General features: G+C 42.7%; 1 protein-coding gene across 1 annotated transcript; it reads right to left on the bottom strand.

Moving 5' to 3' along the window:
* Positions 1 to 578: 578 nt before the first annotated feature.
* Positions 579 to 1266, bottom strand: LOC122923705 (cold-inducible RNA-binding protein-like). The gene has a single exon (XM_044274553.1). The coding sequence runs from the start codon at positions 1223 to 1225 to the stop codon at positions 722 to 724; it is 504 nt and encodes a 167-aa protein (XP_044130488.1). The 5' UTR covers positions 1226 to 1266; the 3' UTR covers positions 579 to 721.
* Between the last annotated feature and the right edge of the window lie 17708 nt (positions 1267 to 18974).

An 18974-nucleotide genomic window follows, 5' to 3' on the forward strand; every position in this document is an offset into this window, starting at 1 on the left:
CTAGAGTGCCTGCGCAACGACAGCAGAGTTGCCCACATTTTTATTTATTTTTTTATTTTTTTCAGACGGTCTTTTAATAGGCTTCGTGAAGCCAAATGAAAGTAAAAATACAATTCTTTAGCCAAATCGGTTACAATAGTTGCATTTCGCTCAGAAAAAAAAAAACATTTTTCAAGAACTGATAATTTATTGTGTACTTAAGATATATCAAGGAGGTTCAGCTATTTACAATGCACCCTCGCTGTACCCCACCTTGCTATACTAAAGGATTCTTTCAGAGTTATGTGCAGAAGAAAAAATAAATTCCAGGGTCTCAGTCCCTTCACTATACGTGGAAGGTAAAGTGATCAAAAATCGATCATGGAGCAGAGTAGAGCTTGTACATTAACAGTTTTGCTAAAGCAATAGCTTTACTCTTCCTGAGCAGGAATTGGTCTGTCACTGAGGCATGAACCTGCCAACTTGTAGCAACAAGGAGCTCCCACCTGAGCAGCCCAATAGAACAGCAAAACCAGAACATTAGAACCAAAAATAGTCTGAATGTTATAAACTGAAAAAAAAAAACTGTTCTATGCACTACCAGTGAGGCTGTCAGGAGAATTTAACAAACTGGTATAAAAAAAGTGAACACAATTCAATAGACTACACATTAACTGTTTTGCGAAGCTCCAAAAATCTTTATAAATACAGCCACTGGAAGGATGATCTTGAGTCAGGAGTTTTAGTCGTTTGCAGTATAGCTGTCATAGTTGTCTCTGTAGGATCCTCCTGAACGATCACCATAACTTTGACTCCTTTGACCGCCATAGTAGTCTCTGGATCCACCATAACCACCACTCCTGCTGCCGCTGTCAAATCGGCTGCCTCCTCCATAGCCTCTGTCTCCACCACGTCCTCTGCCACCACCACCACGGTAAAATCCTCGCCCTCCAGATGATCCTCCTCTATAACCTCCACGTCTGTCACCTGAAGATTTTCCAGCCTGATCTACACGGATCTTTCTTCCATCAACAGACTTTCCATTCATTGCTTCCATTGCATCCTTTGCATCATCAACGTTCTCAAATGTGACAAACCCAAAGCCCCTAGACCTCTTTGTCTCACGGTCCTTCACAACCACCACTTCTGAGATTTGTCCGTATTTGCAGAACACAGATTCCAAGCACTTTTCATCTGTATCAAAGTTCAGGCCACCGACAAAAAGCTTTCCGTCGTCACAAGACATGATTAGTCCTTTAAATGTTCGCACGAAGTGAACTTCTTCCAAATCAGCAACCCGGAATGAGTTGCCCACATTTTAACGTGTGCTGACTACTGGGTGGCCACCCTGCTGAATCCCCTTTACAAATACAATGTGACGTCATTAATTCCCTGAGAGCTCCTGAGATCATTCCTGACTGATGGCGGGGGACAAATGGAAGCACAAGGCAAAAGCAGGAGAGGAGGAAGAGGTCACCAACGCAGCTGTGTCAGCGCCAACCCCTCAGAAGGCAGGGTTAGCATGGCCGACATGTGGAAAAGCTTTTTCACCTCGCCGCAACAACCGGCCCCAACTGCTGATATGGAGTGTGTTAGCAGGAGGCAGCATTTGAACAACATGGTGGAACAGTACCTGTGCACACGCCTATTCCTACTGACTGATGGTTCTGCCCCATTCAACTTCTGGGTCTCCAAATTGTCCACATGGCCAGAGCTTGCCCTGTATGCCTTGGAGGTGCTGGCATGAACGTGTATTTAGCACGGCAGGAGGCATCATTACAGATAGACGCAGCCGCCTGTCCACAGCCAACGTGGACAAGCTCATGTTCATTAAAATGAACCAAGCCTGGATCCCACAAGACTTGTCTGTACCTTGTGCAGAATAGACAGTTCTAACAGCCTCAACCATCCATCCTTGTACTCCAGTGTACTTATTCCTTTTTTTTTTATATGTCCCAATATTTTGGGGGATACACCTATGTAAAAATGCTAAATAACACACATCTGTGTTGGCTACCTATTCCTCCTTCACCGCCGCTTCCACCTAGACCGCTACGTGAGCCTAGAATGCCACATCCACCTATTCACCACCTCCTCAACCTCTTCCTCCTGCATCATTCCTAATTTTTATTTTTTTAAGGTTCTTTTATGTTTTTTTTATTCATTTCCCTATTCACATTTGTTTGCAGAGCATTTGCCATGCTCTTAAGCACATTTTGCTGCCTTTTGCAGCCCTCTAGCTTTTTCCAGGGCTATTTTAGAGCCATTTTAGTGGCTAAAAGATCATGTCCCCATTTACTTCAATGGGGGTCAAGTTCGGGTCCCGAACCCGAACTTTTTTTTCAAGTTCGGCCGAACCTGCCGAACCCGAACATCCAGGTGTCCGCTCAATTCTAATCGCAATATTTTTTTTTAGGGCTAACCAGGGTAATCCAGGATAGTTACGAGGACGGGGGTCACCACCATCAGGTGATGCCTCTGGGCTGAGGATCAATCAGGATCATATTAGGGATAGTACTGTCCCCGGACAATTGATTTCTTCTTATTTACTCACTCCTGGACCCTTCCGTGTCCCTTCTTGGGTTATATGTGTATAGTTTTTCCGGTAAGGTCATTTTAAGGATATCAATAAAAATCTATAGTTTTAGGGTTCCTTCGTTTATTTTAATTTTTTTCCCTTTAATTAATAGGACTCTATATGTACGCTGCTTTGTCGTCCATTTAAATAAAATTGGATTATATTGGAATGTCAAAAAGGTTTTTCATACAGGTTCCTCAAGAACCGGGGTGTTTGTACTTGGTCTGTAATGTTCCAGCCAGAGCTTTGCTAAAGTCGTTTTGAAGAATTGCATCCAACGCATCTCTTGGATGGTAAGGATTCATACTCTCCTTTAGGAATATCAGTTCTCATTTAAATTGTCCATTACTCTCATGAAGATTTATTGAGTGAGTCAATAACTTTGAATGTAAGTTGGTGGTAACGATAGTGTCCTCCACAATGGATTATAAGTCCGATAAATGTTGCTTCTGATTTTCCATCTCTGCATGAATGTCATCAGGTTCTTTTTAGCGAACCGATCTCAAGTTCCAATGTCTTAATAGAGATGGAATAAGCATCTTATACACCGGTGGAAACAACAAAGATTATGGTGGCTAAAATCGCAGAAATTATACACTTTGGTCATTGAATCGTGGAAAACTGTTCCCTGGTCAGAGTTTTTCTTGTTTGTTCCAGGATATGTGAAATCCGTTCTTGGGAATAACCGACGTGCGTTTGATACCACATCTTTATCTCTGAAGACTGAATCTCAGAAACGTTGAACTGCCTTTCAACGGAGATGCGAAAAACTGACGTAGATTTTCTGGGATAGAATCCTCTTATTTGTCAAGATGAATCCAGTGGTATTCTGCAGCATGATCCCAGAAGAAGGGCCTGGTACAGCGATCGGTTCAGGGTGGAACTTCTTACCCAATATTAGGATGATGTAGATAACGGCAACAATCTTTGATGCCATCTTGCGCCTATAAATATATTGTATGACAAATGTAAGCACATACATCTTTCCACTTTTCCTTTATCAACCCTACGCTGAAAGAAATCATACTACCATATATCTTCAATTTAGCAAGTTCTTGGTTTAGAAGTGAGTTAAGAGATAATTAGTTACAGAGGAAAATACATGAGGATAGGTTAGTACACTCGTTTGTTCATACTATACCAATCCTGGGTTTCTGCCTTTAGCTGGAACCTTGATATCTCTTTACTCCTCACCTTCCGGTAATCCTTCCATTTGGTGAAGTTGTGACCTGCAAAGCGTCTCTGCCTACACTTATCAATGAGCCATCAAACGATTTCCATTTTTTCCTCTTTGCTGTCACATCCATAACCTGTTGGAAATAACTATATGACAATATAGTGGATTGTGATCCTGTGTCAAGTAAACCCCTAATTGGCCCGATAAGTTCATCTTGGAGATAAGAATCAACAAAATATCGGCTTTAAACCTGAAACAAATCACATAAGAAATTAGGATGTTCACTCATCTGACGCTTTTTGAGGATTTTATCATTTTTCACCGATGCGACTTCTGGTGAAACCTGGATATTCCTACTGCACGTGGCAGCAGCCCCCACCTTTGGGGAAAACTGGATTAGATCACAGCTTACAGACGGCAGCTCACAGATTGACACTTGGATGATGGGATCACTCATTGGAGAAGACACATTAGTGCACGAATCAACATGGTTAGGCTGCAAGATAGACAACACGTTAGACATCTCCTTTTTGGCCTCAATTTTAGGGTTAGGTGCATTGCAAGGCAAAATAGGATTAGTAATCGAATTAGATTCATCTACAACTAGCTCGGTAGCCTTGCGTTGGCCTGGGCTCTGACCCCGCCCTGCCTGTTTTATAGGGCTGAGCTGGGACCTGCAACTGTCAGGTTGTTTTTCGATGGACACCTGGGACATCTTATTTACTATTTCAGTTAATTTAGCCACTTGATCTGCCAACTGATCAAACAGATCAAATGATTTGCGCACAGTTTGGTTTTGTAGTGTACCCTTACTAGAAGTGGGTGACCGACTTCTAGGTGAAGTAGAGGGTTCAGGCCTACCTTCCTTCTGTTGTCTGGGCCTGTTATTCCAGCCCCTATACCCCTAGGGACCCCTGTTGTAATATTGGGGAAGGTAGTTAGACCTTTTATCACCATTATTAGCCCCCTCTGACCCGTTAGGGCTATGAGATTTTGTTTGCTTGGGTCTTACCTGTTGTCACTGAGTTTGTTGGAAAGGTCTTGTAGATGGACGGTACCTGCGTGGCTGTGTTTTAATTCCCAGGTTGGGGTTTATTTTAGCTTCTGCTACATTTTGTTCTGGGGACCTTTTGTATCTCCTCTCACCTGTAGCATGGCACTCACTGATGTTATACAGGGAAGTGGCAGCCGTGACCAATCTGTCCAATGGAGCTTTGAGATCAAGATCTCTAGCTAGACTAAGTTTAATTTGCATAGTAATTGTATCATAAAACAGTTGATTGAATTCCCCAGATTCCCAATTTGGGGACCTATACGCTAACCCATAGGCATTTTTAAGGATAGAGAGAAATTCCCGGGGACTTTGATTGGGTCTACATGTGAGTTTATAACTATCATGTTTTGCAGCAGTAATAGTTCGGTAAGGGCCAAATTCAAATTTTACCTCGTGCAAAACATCCTGCCAATCCCAGATACCCCTGTCCTTGAAGGAAATAAAGTAATGGCGATACTTATTTTGAAATGCCCATGGTAGGAATCTGATCCTGTCCGCATCAGAATACAATTTTAAAGAATTCATGGAGGACTGATACTGTTCTAAGTGATCAGCAATTTCAGGAAAACCTTTCATAGAGAATTTAGGTACAGTGGCATTTAGAAATGTAATGATACTTGAGGAACTCGGATCCCCTTCTGCACACTGAGCTTTTTTCTTTCCAGAGACCACTTCAGCATATGATGGTTGCCTGGAACTCTCATACCCCTTTTGGGCAAACTCATGCCTGCGCGGTAAGGAATAAACCACATGCTTTTCCACATCACTGTCATAATCACTTATACTCCGATCACTTCCATCGTACCCACTTGGCACAGGTAACTTAATCCTAACATCCCTTTCTAGAGGAAGGTGTGGGGGAACACTTCTGTGGCCTTTTGCGCAGCTACCGCCTAGTAAAGCGGTTACAGCTTGAAACACCTGACTTAATTGGGTTAACGCCTCCTGTGTAATCATGCCATCACTCTCGGGTGGGTTAGGGTCTAGGATGGATTCCGCTTCAAGAGCACATGATGATGACATATTTATATTTTGGGGTGTGAAAGCTGGAGAATCCAAAGATCTCTCATTATCAGACAGATCACTTTCAACATTGACTATATTATGGCTTGGTCTTTCGGTTTGCTGATGTCTGTCTGCAAATACAGAGGTTCAGCTCATCAGCTCATCTTTAGTGGATGATGGGCATCATGGCTGAGATCGAGCTCACGTTTTAAGTCCTCGATTGATTCTTTTTCAGATTCTAACTCTGTTTCTATACAGGGTATATAGACCTGCATATCTGCTATGTGCACATTTCTATTCTTTAAGAGGGTACCGACTTCTAATATTGAACATAGAAATGGTGGCAACATCTTTAAGAGGTGTTGGTCTTTACTGGCAGTACTTTTAAGCACAATAAATTGGTTAAATATCTCCTGACTGTACCAAGTGATGACCATACATCCATACATTCACTCTTGGTTTCTGCCTGCAGCTCAATTTACCATACAGTTACATCCTGATCTAAACTCAACCGTGAATTTACATATTCAACAATATTATGGATTAACTGTTCCGGGCTAGATGGACTACCTCCTGTAGCTTCACCAGAACCCGCTTTACTACCGGCTGCACTCATTTTCTGTACCAATAATCAGTACACAGATATATCAACAATCTGGTCAGCCAAGAAAATTATAGAAAGTTTTACTATTTGCACAAATAACTAATAAATTAACACAATCTCGGTGGGACCTCTATTTTATGTTGGGGATATAAAGCAAAAGGCTTTATATAAAAGAAAGGATCAAAGAAAAAATATTCAAAGGGTATTAGTACCCAAAATTCACCACTAGATGGCTCCAATGCAAATACAAGCCTATTCACAGTACCTCTCAGATAGAAGAATATAATACAATCCGTCTCAACCACAATTTTTAGATATAAATTCAATAACGTTAATAAAAGATACGAACCCTTGCTCTGCACAAACTATGACAAATCTCGGATAATGGGGTAGCAATATAAATTATCAAGCCTGGTATTGACTATTGAATGAAATTATTCCAATCAGAGAGTTACCTCTGAAATCAATATTTAAGTCTTTTATTCAGTAATATGCATCATTACTGAATAGTGACAATATTGATGTAGCAGTGTTAACAACTATACATCCGCCAACAGCAGAGAGTTTGCTAAATATAAGGCTGATAAATTAATATCAATACTACACAAAACAAATTGATACATTACCGAGAATGCAGATTATGTGCAGAGACTAAGAGTAGTCAGCTCTAAGGTACAATCTGGTCATTAGGATCTTTCTCCTGGGTTTTCTTTGTTTCTCTGTGTTTTCCTGGTTCTTGTTCTTTTTGTTTCCGTTCTGTCCTCTCAGTCATGTGTGTGTGTAGTTTATGATCACAAACTTATCAGTTAGACACACCTTCCTAGCTTGGAGTTTTCCAATCATTGTCGGCTAGGCGTGTACATATGATAAGAACTGTGATGTCATTGTATTACCCAATATGCACTTCTGCTGTTGGTGTAATGTTACTCATTTACCCCTAGGTGACACTATTATCCAAGCTATTAGTATCATTCTATTAAGGGTTATATATCCAAGTATGACTTTATCTCACATTCTATTCACATGACCTCTGAAACCTAAATCAAAGCTAGAGGGATTAATTCTGACACTTCTTACCAATTAAGGACATACCTCTAGGCACCCTTTGAATGTTTCTCACATGGTTAAATTTATGTTAAAGATAATAAAATTATGAGCTTGTTTTCTCACAGAGATATCTGTGCTTCCTCTGCTACACCAACAGGTGATTGATGGGTAGCAGCTGTGTCTGGAGAGCACCCTCATCTCCTCTCATAAATCCCTAAGGACACAAGAAGGCCTCTTTTCAGACTGGTACATCCATGAGAAGAAATTATCTGAACTGTCCTTCCCATGACCCTCTCTCGGCCATCTTTAAAATACATACATATAGCAATATGGACTCTTATAGGTATATATAATCAAATTCACTATAACTAGGATATTTATATAAATGTTTTATACACTTATAAAAAAGCAGCCCAACACGACAACTGGGTACAATTGCTACCTTGGGATGACTTCTCCTATAACAACCACTCTAGTGAGTCTACTGGATCCTCAACGTTCCTTGTCGTTTATGGACAACACCCTCGTACTCCTCTCCCTGTTCTACATATTCTGGTGTACCAGCTGTGGATTCCTCTTTTAGGTATTTTTTGAAGATTTGGCCTCACACCAAGGACTGCATCAACAAAGAGGCGACTTGCATGAAAACGAATGCAGACAAGAGAAGAAGGAAACAGCCTCAGTTTTCGTCCATGGCTCTCCTCTAAAAATATCTGCTTAAGGGTTCCCAGTTTCAAGTTTGCTCCTAGGATCCTGGGACCTATTAAAGTTTTGAGGAGGATCAACGAAGTAACATATAAGTCACGTCTGCCTCTCTCTCTCTGTGTGTTCCTAATGCCTTTGACGTGTTCTTATTAAAACCTGTAGTTCTTAATCGCTTCTTGACAGCTCCTTCTACTCAAACTCTGGTATCTGGAGATTCTGTTGAGATATTTGAGGTCAAAGACATCCTGGACATCAAGAAGCATAGTAAGAAGACTTACTATCTTGTGGACTGGAAGGGCTTTGGTCTTGAGGAGAGGTCTTGGGAACAAGAGGAGAACATTCATGCTTCAAACTTGGTAAAAAGGTTTCTGTCTCATCGTGGACTCAAGAAGAGTCCAAGAAGATTTGAAAATAAGCTCAAGGTCAGTGCTGAATCTGTGGTCGGGCATCAAACAACAGACCGATAAGTGGTTGGTGCGGCTAAGTCTCAAGTTAACAGGTGAAATCTCGTAGCAGCTCTGAGACTTGCCGGTTTGATGCACATCCCTTGCCTGGTGCATGTGCTGAATTTGGTGGTACAGAGGTTCCTAAAAATTACCCTGAGATGTCAGAGCTGCTGCAGAAAATGCGGGCCATCTGTGTGCACTTTTGGCGTTCTCACCCTGCTGCTGCTCACCTGTCTGCGCTGCAGCGTAAAGTTCTGCTTTCCCACTCACCCCCTTATATAAGACGTACCCATAAGGTGGAACTCCACCTTGCAAATGCTAGAGAGACTGTGCAAGCAGCAGCAAGCGATAGGCGATAGTGGAGTTTCAGCTGCAGCAAGCACGGGTGAGTCGCTCTGTGGAACATCACTACTACACCACCAATAAGCGGGCCTCCATGCAGGATGTCTGTGCCGTGTTGCGCTGTTTCAATTAAAATTTTCAATTACTCCACCAATATGGTGTTACTATCCCACTTCTATGCCTTCTTGAAAAAAAGCTTCAGGCGATGATAGATGAGGATGTCGCACAGGAGGAAGAGGAGGAACAGGAATCTTTCCTATGGTTATCAGGCCAGTCGTCCACAGGTGGCTAAGAGGGTGGGTCCCTGCACAAACAGCGGCCAGGTACGCAACTGTCCAGCCAGGGCACAGTTTTGGAGGAGGATGAGGAGGAGGAACTGTGTTCACAGCAGGGTGGCACCAATAGCAGCCCACAGGCTTCACTGAAGCGTGGCTGGGGGGAAATAGAGGACACCGACAATACACCTACCACTGATTACATGCTTTATAAAAGAGAGAGACACCGCGCTGAGCCTAATTTACCTGACCCTTATTAACCTCTTGTTCCGATTGTGTAAAGCCTATCCACCTCAGTTTTTAAAAAACAGGATTACCTTGGTTCTGATGTGTGGGATTAGGGGACCACCTTCTCGGGCGTTCCGGTATGCAAGTTTTCTTCTGCACAGAGGTAAATAGCAGGTAGAAGTAGGCTGTATGGAGTTCGCCCCGGCCGGTAGCGAGACTCCGTTTGTACTTACGCTCACGCTCACAAGAGGAGCTGGTGACGTCACCTGTTGAGCTACGGGCTGCTGTTAGCACCAAAAACCTTCCTACGTGTTTCGAGTGCTACGGCACTCTTCGTCAGGGAATCAATCTAGTGCCTCCAGTAGCTTCCTTTTATTCTACCCGCTCATGATCTCAATTGCAGAGATTTAACAATGAAAATATATTTAATATATTTAATCGAAACCAAATAACTCAATTTCAGAGTTTAAACCATTCGGGACCAGTGTGTTCATATTAAAGATCCATTGGGTTTCTTTTTTTGACATGTTTTTAATAAAATCGCCTCCCCGTATGTCCATTTTAACTATTTGTATCCCAAAAAAGGAGGATCCATCAAATTTTCCATTATGCTTTACTGTATAGTGTCTGGACAGAGGGTGCCCTTCAGATTTTTTATTTATATTATATATATGCTCACTCAATCGTTTTTTTTAGTTGTCTCTTGGTGCGCCCAATATATAACTTTCCACAAGGACATTTTATGGCGTAAATAACTCCTTTGGTACTGCATGTTATATAATCCCGGATGTTATATTCAAAGGTACCATCCTCATTTGTTATTCGGCTCATTTTGCTGGTGTATTTCTGCGATTTTTTACATACCATACATTTTTTGCAAGGAAAGAATCCTTTTAACCTCTGCTTGTCGTTTATTTTTTTGTTATTTATTATAGCCGCACATTGATATAGCGCGGCTATAATGAATAACAAAAAAATAAACGACAAGCAGAGGTTAAAAGGATTCTTTCCTTGCAAAAAATGTATGGTATGTAAAAAATCGCAGAAATACACCAGCAAAATGAGCCGAATAACAAATGAGGATGGTACCTTTGAATATAACATCCGGGATTATATAACATGCAGTACCAAAGGAGTTATTTACGCCATAAAATGTCCTTGTGGAAAGTTATATATTGGGCGCACCAAGAGACAACTAAAAAAACGATTGAGTGAGCATATATATAATATAAATAAAAAATCTGAAGGGCACCCTCTGTCCAGACACTATACAGTAAAGCATAATGGAAAATTTGATGGATCCTCCTTTTTTGGGATACAAATAGTTAAAATGGACATACGGGGAGGCGATTTTATTAAAAACATGTCAAAAAAAGAAACCCAATGGATCTTTAATATGAACACACTGGTCCCGAATGGTTTAAACTCTGAAATTGAGTTATTTGGTTTCGATTAAACATATTAAATATATTTTCATTGTTAAATCTCTGCAATTGAGATCATGAGCGGGTAGAATAAAAGGAAGCTACTGGAGGCACTAGATTGATTCCCTGACGAAGAGTGCCGTAGCACTCGAAACGCGTAGGAAGGTTTTTGGTGCTAACAGCAGCCTGTAGCTCAACAGGTGATGTCACCAGCTCCTCTTGTGAGCGTGAGCGTAAGTACAAATGGAGTCTCGCTACCGGCCGGGGCGAACTCCATACAGCCTACTTCTACCTGCTATTTACCTCTGTGCAGAAGACAACGTGCATACCGGAACGCCCGAGAAGGTGGTCCCCTAATCCCACACATCAGAACCAAGGTAATCCTGTTTTTTAAAGTTCAATATTTTTATTATTTTCATAAAAATAAAGAATGACAACGTACAGCACAACAAGAATCTTGTGGTGGACGCAGCCACCGAAGACAAATGATAATTATAATACGACATTATCAATCATAATGAATACCGTTGGAGCAAACAATTGTAGGGTGAAAGACAGAACACATAGGTAAAAACCTAAGACAGTCATCAAAAATTTCTAGAACATTAGCATTGCCGTATTAAGTGTGCATTGGTTCACCGCTCTATTTCTACTGCTAGCAGAATTACATTGTGCTTCTTAATGACTTTCCGCATTTTTCCACTTATACCAAGTATTGGACTTGTACTCCAATATCTTAGCATGCTTAATACAATAACACAAATAACAAGAAAACAACCTGTCTGTCAACAGGATCCAACCAAGGGAGATACTCGGGTTACGGACCTCATATATGTTACAGTACCATCAATTTCACCTGTGCGCAGTAGTTTTTCCACAAGCAGAGTCCCTTGGACCTGCCATCCTATCAATTGGGAGGTTGAGAGTAAGCCAGCCAGGGGCCCCATGTGCCATTGTATTTTGCGAAGGAAATTATATAGGGAGTGATCAATTTTTCGTAACTATGAGTGGTGTTCAAATTCGAAACCACTTCTGAGATATCAGGGGGTAATGGACTTTTCCAGTGTCTGGTTAGAATCAGCTTAGCATTCAGCAAAACATGTCCTACTATGGGTCTATGAGTTGGATGAACATGGTGAATGCCCAAAAATAATAGGGCGAGTTCAGGGGACAGGGGTATCTCAGACCCAGATAGATCTCTTAACAACGCAAACACCTGTCTCCAGAAATCAGCAATAATCGGGCATGACCAAAGGACGTGGAGCAATGAACCTACCGTCCCACACCCCCTCCAACACAATGGAGAAGTAGAGGGGTACAATATGTGGAGACGTTGGGGGGTGAAATACCAATTCAAGAGTGTTTTTACACCCGCCTCATAATGGGTAACACACCTGAATGTAGAGGACAAGAATCTGATAGCCCTAGACCAGGAATCATCAGGGAATGAACCACCCAATTCCCGCTCCCATTTTGTGAGAGGTTTAGTTTTAGCAAATTTATTTTTATCTCCCATGAAATCATAAATGCGTCCCGTCGCTCCTTTCTTCATTAAGTCTGGGGAGAAATACAGTTGTAGGATCCCCTTATGAGTGGCAGGGGGCGCCTTTAGGATTGTCATCAACAAATGCTTGATCCTTAGGTAGTTGAATATCTCTCCTATTGGGATTTGATATTTTTGTTGTATAACATTAAACGGAAGGATCTCATCAGCAGAAATAAGCTGAGAAATTCTTTCAATCCCTTTCTCCCGCCATCTAGATAAAGAGATGTCTTGGATCGCTGATTCCAAAGTATATGTATCAGAATGGAAAAATAATAGGTCATTGGAATCCGGAAAAGTGGAGTGGATTTGCAACCAGAGATTTCCCACATGCCTTACAGTCATAAGAGAAAGATTAGGGACCTTCCTAGTCCAAATAATCCTTATTAAGACATCTCTCAAGGATCCACCAGACAGCGAGTGGGATTCAATTTGATGCCAAGCCTTGGCGCTATCTTTCTTCCACCATTCCTTAGCTAAGGACAATCCAATAGCTCTATGGTAGTCCCTGATAGAAGGAAGGCCTATTCCTCCTGCTTTTTTCCTTAGGAAAAGTTGCTTTTGGGCTATTCTAGGTTTGGATGAATTCCATATATATTTAGATATTATTGCCTGTGCCTTCTTAAAGAACATATCTGGGACTGGTATCGGTAGGGCTCTGAAAACATAGATCAATTTGGGTAATGTCATCATCTGGAATGCCGCCACTCGTCCCACCCATGAAATCTCCTTCATGGAGAATTGAGAGAAATCCGAAGATAGGGTCGATAGAAGGGGCTCATAGTTGCGTCTATACAAGAGGGAGCACGGGTAGGTGAGCTTAATTCCCAAATATGGAAGATCAGAATCTTGCCAATCTAAAGGGTAAAGGGATTTTAGCTCCATAACATCCTTTAGAGGAATGTTGAGAGGCAAGGCCTGGGATTTTAAGTTATTAATTTTATAGTAGGATAATGAACCAAATTGTTCCATGATTTCAAAGGCCGAACGTACTGACAAATTAGGGTCTGATAGTGTAAGAATGATGTCGTCCGCATATAACGAAATCTTGTGATCCCGCCCACCAATTTTCACACCATGAACATGAGGATCATTCCTAATGTGTTGTGCCAGAGGTTCCAAAGCCAATATGAACAAAAGTGGTGACAATGGACAACCTTGCCGCAAACCATTGAAGATCTCGAGAGGATCAGATAGCACCCCATTCACCCACACCCTGGCCCTGGGGAAGGTGTATAGGCTGGAAAAGGCATTCACTATATCGCCTGTAAACCCCATCTTATTGAGAACCGAGAATGCGAACGACCAGTGTAGGCGGTCGAACGCCTTCTCGGCATCTAAGGTCACTGCCAACATAGGAAGGCCCTTCTGCTCTGCATAGTTGAACAAGTCCACCAATCTTCTGGTGTTATCTGAAGATACGCGGCCTTTCACAAACCCAGTCTGATTATCTTTAATCAGGGAGGGTAGTATGGGAGCTAGTCTACAGGCTAATAATTTGGCGAAAAGTTTTATGTCCGAATTAAGTAGGGAAATAGGTCTGAAATTTTGAGGTACGTCCGGGGTTTTGCCTGGTTTAGGCAGCGTAACAATCAAGGCAGTGAGCATTTCAGAGGGAAACGGGGTCCCGGCAAGAGCTTGGGCAAAAACATCTAAGATATAAGGGGATAGAATTGGGAGCAAGTGTTTATAATACTCATTAGACAGACCATCAGGTCCTGGAGACTTGCCCATAGGGAGTGTATTTACTATCTTTTGAAGTTCTGTGGGTGTGAGTGGGGCATTTAAGGACTGCAACTGTGAAGTGGAAAGGGTGGGGAGATTGGCATGTTTCAGAAAGTCCTCCACTAGCCCCTCATAATTATTTGGTAGAGTTACAGTATCCCTAAGATTATAAAGGGTGTGATAATAGGCGCGAAACTGTTCTGCAATGTCCCTAGGATCCAGTAGTTTAGCCTTAGATAATGGATGAATGAGAAACGGAATTCTTGTTTTCGCTTGCTGCGTTTTAACTTGATTGGCTAGAAGCTTACCAGCTCTATTTCCTTGAGCATAATATCTCGACTTCAATCTTAATAGGGATTTGGAGTAATTGTGGGACAGAAAACCTCTCAATTTATCTCTCTCCAGCCTTATCAAGGCAGAAGTACTGGGTGTTGGGGTAACCTTATTAATGCCCTCAAGATCCGCAATGGTCTGAAGTAACCGAGAAATTTCCTTTTCTCTAACTTTCTTCAATTTGTGTTTCATTCTAATTAGAGACCCTCTTATAAAAGCTTTATGGGTCTGCCACAGAATAAACTTGTCTGATACCGAGCCATCGTTAAAAGTGAAAAACTCCCGCAGTTCATTAGAAAGCTCTCTGACCAGTTCTGGATTAGAAAATAAGGATATATCATTCCGCCAGATAGGAGCTCTAGGGGACTGGTATAGATTTTCTAAGGTCAATGTTATTGGGGCGTGATCAGACCATTGTATAAGCCCAATGTCTGTGGATGTTGTGTGTAATAGGGTGGCTTGATCAACCAGAAACATATCGATACGAGAGTATGATAAATGGGGGGATGAGAAGAAAGTATAATCCCTCTCCATGCTATGTTGGGCTCTCCAAACATCCACTAGGCCCTCTGCATGTATCATAGAAGCCATTCCCCCTCCCAAGCGTCTTGTTGGGCAAGTGGAATCCAATGTCCGATCCATCACCGTGTTAAAGTCCCCGCACAGAATGACTTTCCCTTGCTTTATAAGATGTATATGTTTCAGTAGTTTGCGTAGAAATATGACTTGGCAATCATTGGGTGCGTAGACGTTAACCAAGGTATAGACAATATTATCAATGGAACATACCAGAATGATATATCGGCCATTGGGATCCGTTCTGGACGAAATGATGCTGAAGGCAACCGTGTTCTTAACAGCTATAAACACCCCCCTAGACTTTTTGCTGAAATGAGAATGCAATACATGAGGAAAGGAGCGATTATGGATACGTTTGGCGTCTTCCTGCAACAAGTGAGTTTCTTGAATACAGATGAGGTCCGCACCAGCTTTGGCTGCCTCCCGCCAAACATAGGATCTTTTTTGAGGGCAATTTAGCCCTTTAGCATTTAAAGATAATATTTTAAGACCCATACGTGTGGAAGGAGACTCCAAACGCTTCAGACAGAAAAACAATCAACCATCCTGTAACAATCAAACTTATAAGCAATACCCTGCAGTCTAATAACAGGCAAATATAACAGGCAATCGTACTATAGTAGTTGGTGAGTGAATGAGAATGGGACAGAGGGAAAATTCGGGAAATCAATGGAAAAACAACTCCAGACGGCCCAAATCCGCCTGTGCAATATCGGTGACGTAAGTCCACTGGTGAAGCTGGGAGGAAACTCAACCGTTCGGAATAAATCAGAACATTAACTGCACCTGAGGATGGAAAGGATCAAACAATTGGCCCCATTCAATTATCACAAAGACCTAATTTTATCACCTGAACCACACTTATTCAGCGGTGGAATAGTACAGAGGACACCCTCGTTCAGGGCCAGTAGTAATCATAAAGCTGATATTAGAAATCCCTCACGTTGGTTGAGGGGGATGGGTCATCCCGTCTGCGACTACCCCGTTTGTCCAGTGAAAAACGAATGTCCCAGGATTGCAAGAGATCTTGACCATCCGCCACAGATTTTACTACATGAGTCTTGCCATTCTTCCGGATCAGCAATTTTTGTGGATAGCCCCATTTATATTGGATATCATGTTCCCTAAGGGCAAGGGTGATCGGTTGGAGCTCTCTTCTCTGTCTTAAAGTCGCCATGGAGAGATCCGCAAATAACCTCACTGTTTGAAAAGGGGCTGGAAGTTGATCACAGTTCCTCGCTGCTAGCATTAAAGCCTCCTTAGTATGAAAAAAGTGAATACGAGCAAGAGTGTCCCTAGGGATGTCTGCCCCTAGGTGTGAGGGTTTCGGTATCCTATGAGCTCTATCAATTATCATGTCAGGGACTGGAATTCTTGGCAACAGCGTTTTTATGAGATTTTTAAGGTATGTCTGCAGATCTCGAGGAGCCACATCTTCTGGGATACCACGGAATTTCACATTGTTCCTCCTGGAACGATCCTCCATGTCAGCAATTTTACTCTTAATAGATTCAAGTTCGTCAGCCAGATCATTGTGGGCATCTATTACATTGTTCTGTGAGGCTGCAAATTCTGCCATTTTGCTTTCTACATGCAGGATTTTACTCTCAGTCTCTTTAACCTTGGCAGCTAAAGGGTTAATCAGCCCTATCATATCTGTGCGTAGGGACTGATGTAGCGCCAGAAGCATATTTTTAATGGAGTCTTCGCATAGTGGCTTATCCGACGTCTGGTATGCGATAATGGGGACCGTTATGCGGGTCTCCGACTCTTGCGCCCATGTCACGGCACTGACCTCAGACGTGTTAGATGACTCCAGCCGCGGCCTCTGCTTCTGGGGACTGGTAGAAGGTGAAGAGTCGGCAGGGCTAGCAGCGGTGTGTCGTGGAGCCATATTCTCCGGCGCTCTGACATCGTTTGGGGTCGGAGGGAGCGACGGGAATTCTGCCTCCGTTAACAAGAAGTTATCATGTTCCATCGGAGGTGACGGCGATCTGGAGCTACACTGCGGCGGTGTGCCGTCTTGAGGAGAAAGCAGGTGAGTTTCGGCGATGAAAGTATTAACAACTCCGGGGAGCTCAGTTATAGTCGCTGTGGTGCAGGAGCTGCAAAATCAAGCGGCCATTCCTCTCAGCGGCCAAGCCACGCCCCCCCGGTAATCCTGTTTTTTAAAAACTGAGGTGGATAGGCTTTACACGATCGGAACAAGAGGTTAATAAGGGTCAGGTAAATTAGGCTCAGCGCGGTGTCTCTCTCTTTTATAAAGCATGTGTTTAACCCTTTCATAACAGCTATTGCGGAGCTGTTTCTGACACTGCTGCTTTAACACTGTAATCAGCGCCGGTGGTATATCTTTGTATTATAACTGATTACAGCTTGTCATTGCCTTTGGGCAGTATGGCACACATAGACAAGTACATGCTGAAGTGCCTGCACAACAACTGGCGAGTTGCCCTTATTGTTACCAGTGCAGATTACTGGGTGTCCACCCTGCTGGATCCCTGCTACAAGGACAATGTGCCTCGGAAGATGCATGAACACAAGTGCACGCTGGTAGACACGCTACTGATGGCATTCCCACCTGACAGTGGGGGCTCAGTGGACGCATGAGTTGGAAGAGGAAGCCGCCAATGCAGCTGGGCCACCGCCAGCACCTCAGAAGGGATGGTTGGCATGACCGACATGTTGAAATGCTTTGTCAGCATGCCACAACATCCATCACCACCATCTGATACGGACTGCCTTAGCAGGAGCCAGAGTTTCAGCAACATGTTTGAACAGTATATGTGCACACGTCTGCACATACTGACTGATGGGACTGCCCCATTTAACTTCTGGGTCTCCAAATTGGGCACATGGACTGAGCTTGCCCTTTACGCCTTGGAGGTGCTGGCCTGCGCTGCAGCAAGTGTATTGTCCGAATGTGTGTTTAGCACAGCAGGGGGTGTGATCATGGACAGGCGCATCCGCCTGTCCACATCCAACGTGGACAAACTGGCAATCATTCAAATGAACCAGGCATCGATGCCATAGAATTTGTCCATACCTTGTGCAAAGTAGAGTAGTATACCAGCTGCACCTAGCCATTGTTATACTCCAGCACAGTTTGTTCATTCTGTTTGCCATTTCCCAATGTTTTGGGGGCTTCCCAAATAATAATAAAATAAAAAAAAAACTGTTGGCTACCTCCTTCTCTTCTACCTCTACACTGACACGTCCACCGCCTCCTTAACCTCCTACTCCACTTGGACCTCCACCAGAATGAGGGGCGGTGGAGAGAGGCCCTACCCTGGTGGATGCTCTCAATGTCCTACAAAATCATGCACCTGGTTCTCAACAATTGACCATGTGTTAGCCCATCAAATGTGTTAAAGTACTCTGGAATACGGCATGCTGAGAGAATAGAACATAAGACGAGTTCTGAGCCTGATCAGTCTCCAACCCCTGTATCCAACCCCTGTCTAGCTCTTTGATGCCAAGATGGTATTAATAATGTCAAAATGACAGCAACATATATGGCTATGGGCAATTGCAATCTAGCTGGTGGTAACAATCAGCCTAGTTAAATGCACAAGCGGTCCAAAGATTTCCCCTTTTTCGAAGAGTAGCAACAGAGAGGTTTAAAGAAAATATATTTTATTGTGGAAAGTGAAGAAACATTGGCTTTTTATAAAATCCATTAAAAAAATTATCCCTTTTTTGGGAGAAGCTTCAGGTTTTTTTTCTACTATGAAAGGAAAAGTTCCCAACAGCAGCAGTACAATATGGAACACAATAGACAAGGAAGGAGATGTGCGCTAGTAGTAATGGTGACAGCAGTACAATATGGAACACAATAGACAAGGAAGGAGATGTGCGGTAGAAGTAAAGGCATACATCCCACCTTATGAAACGAAGGAAGAAGAATATTAGGTGCAGCGCCCAAAGCGC

Source organism: Bufo gargarizans, unplaced genomic scaffold (assembly GCF_014858855.1).
Source record: "Bufo gargarizans isolate SCDJY-AF-19 unplaced genomic scaffold, ASM1485885v1 original_scaffold_1823_pilon, whole genome shotgun sequence".
Classification (NCBI taxonomy): domain Eukaryota; kingdom Metazoa; phylum Chordata; class Amphibia; order Anura; family Bufonidae; genus Bufo; species Bufo gargarizans.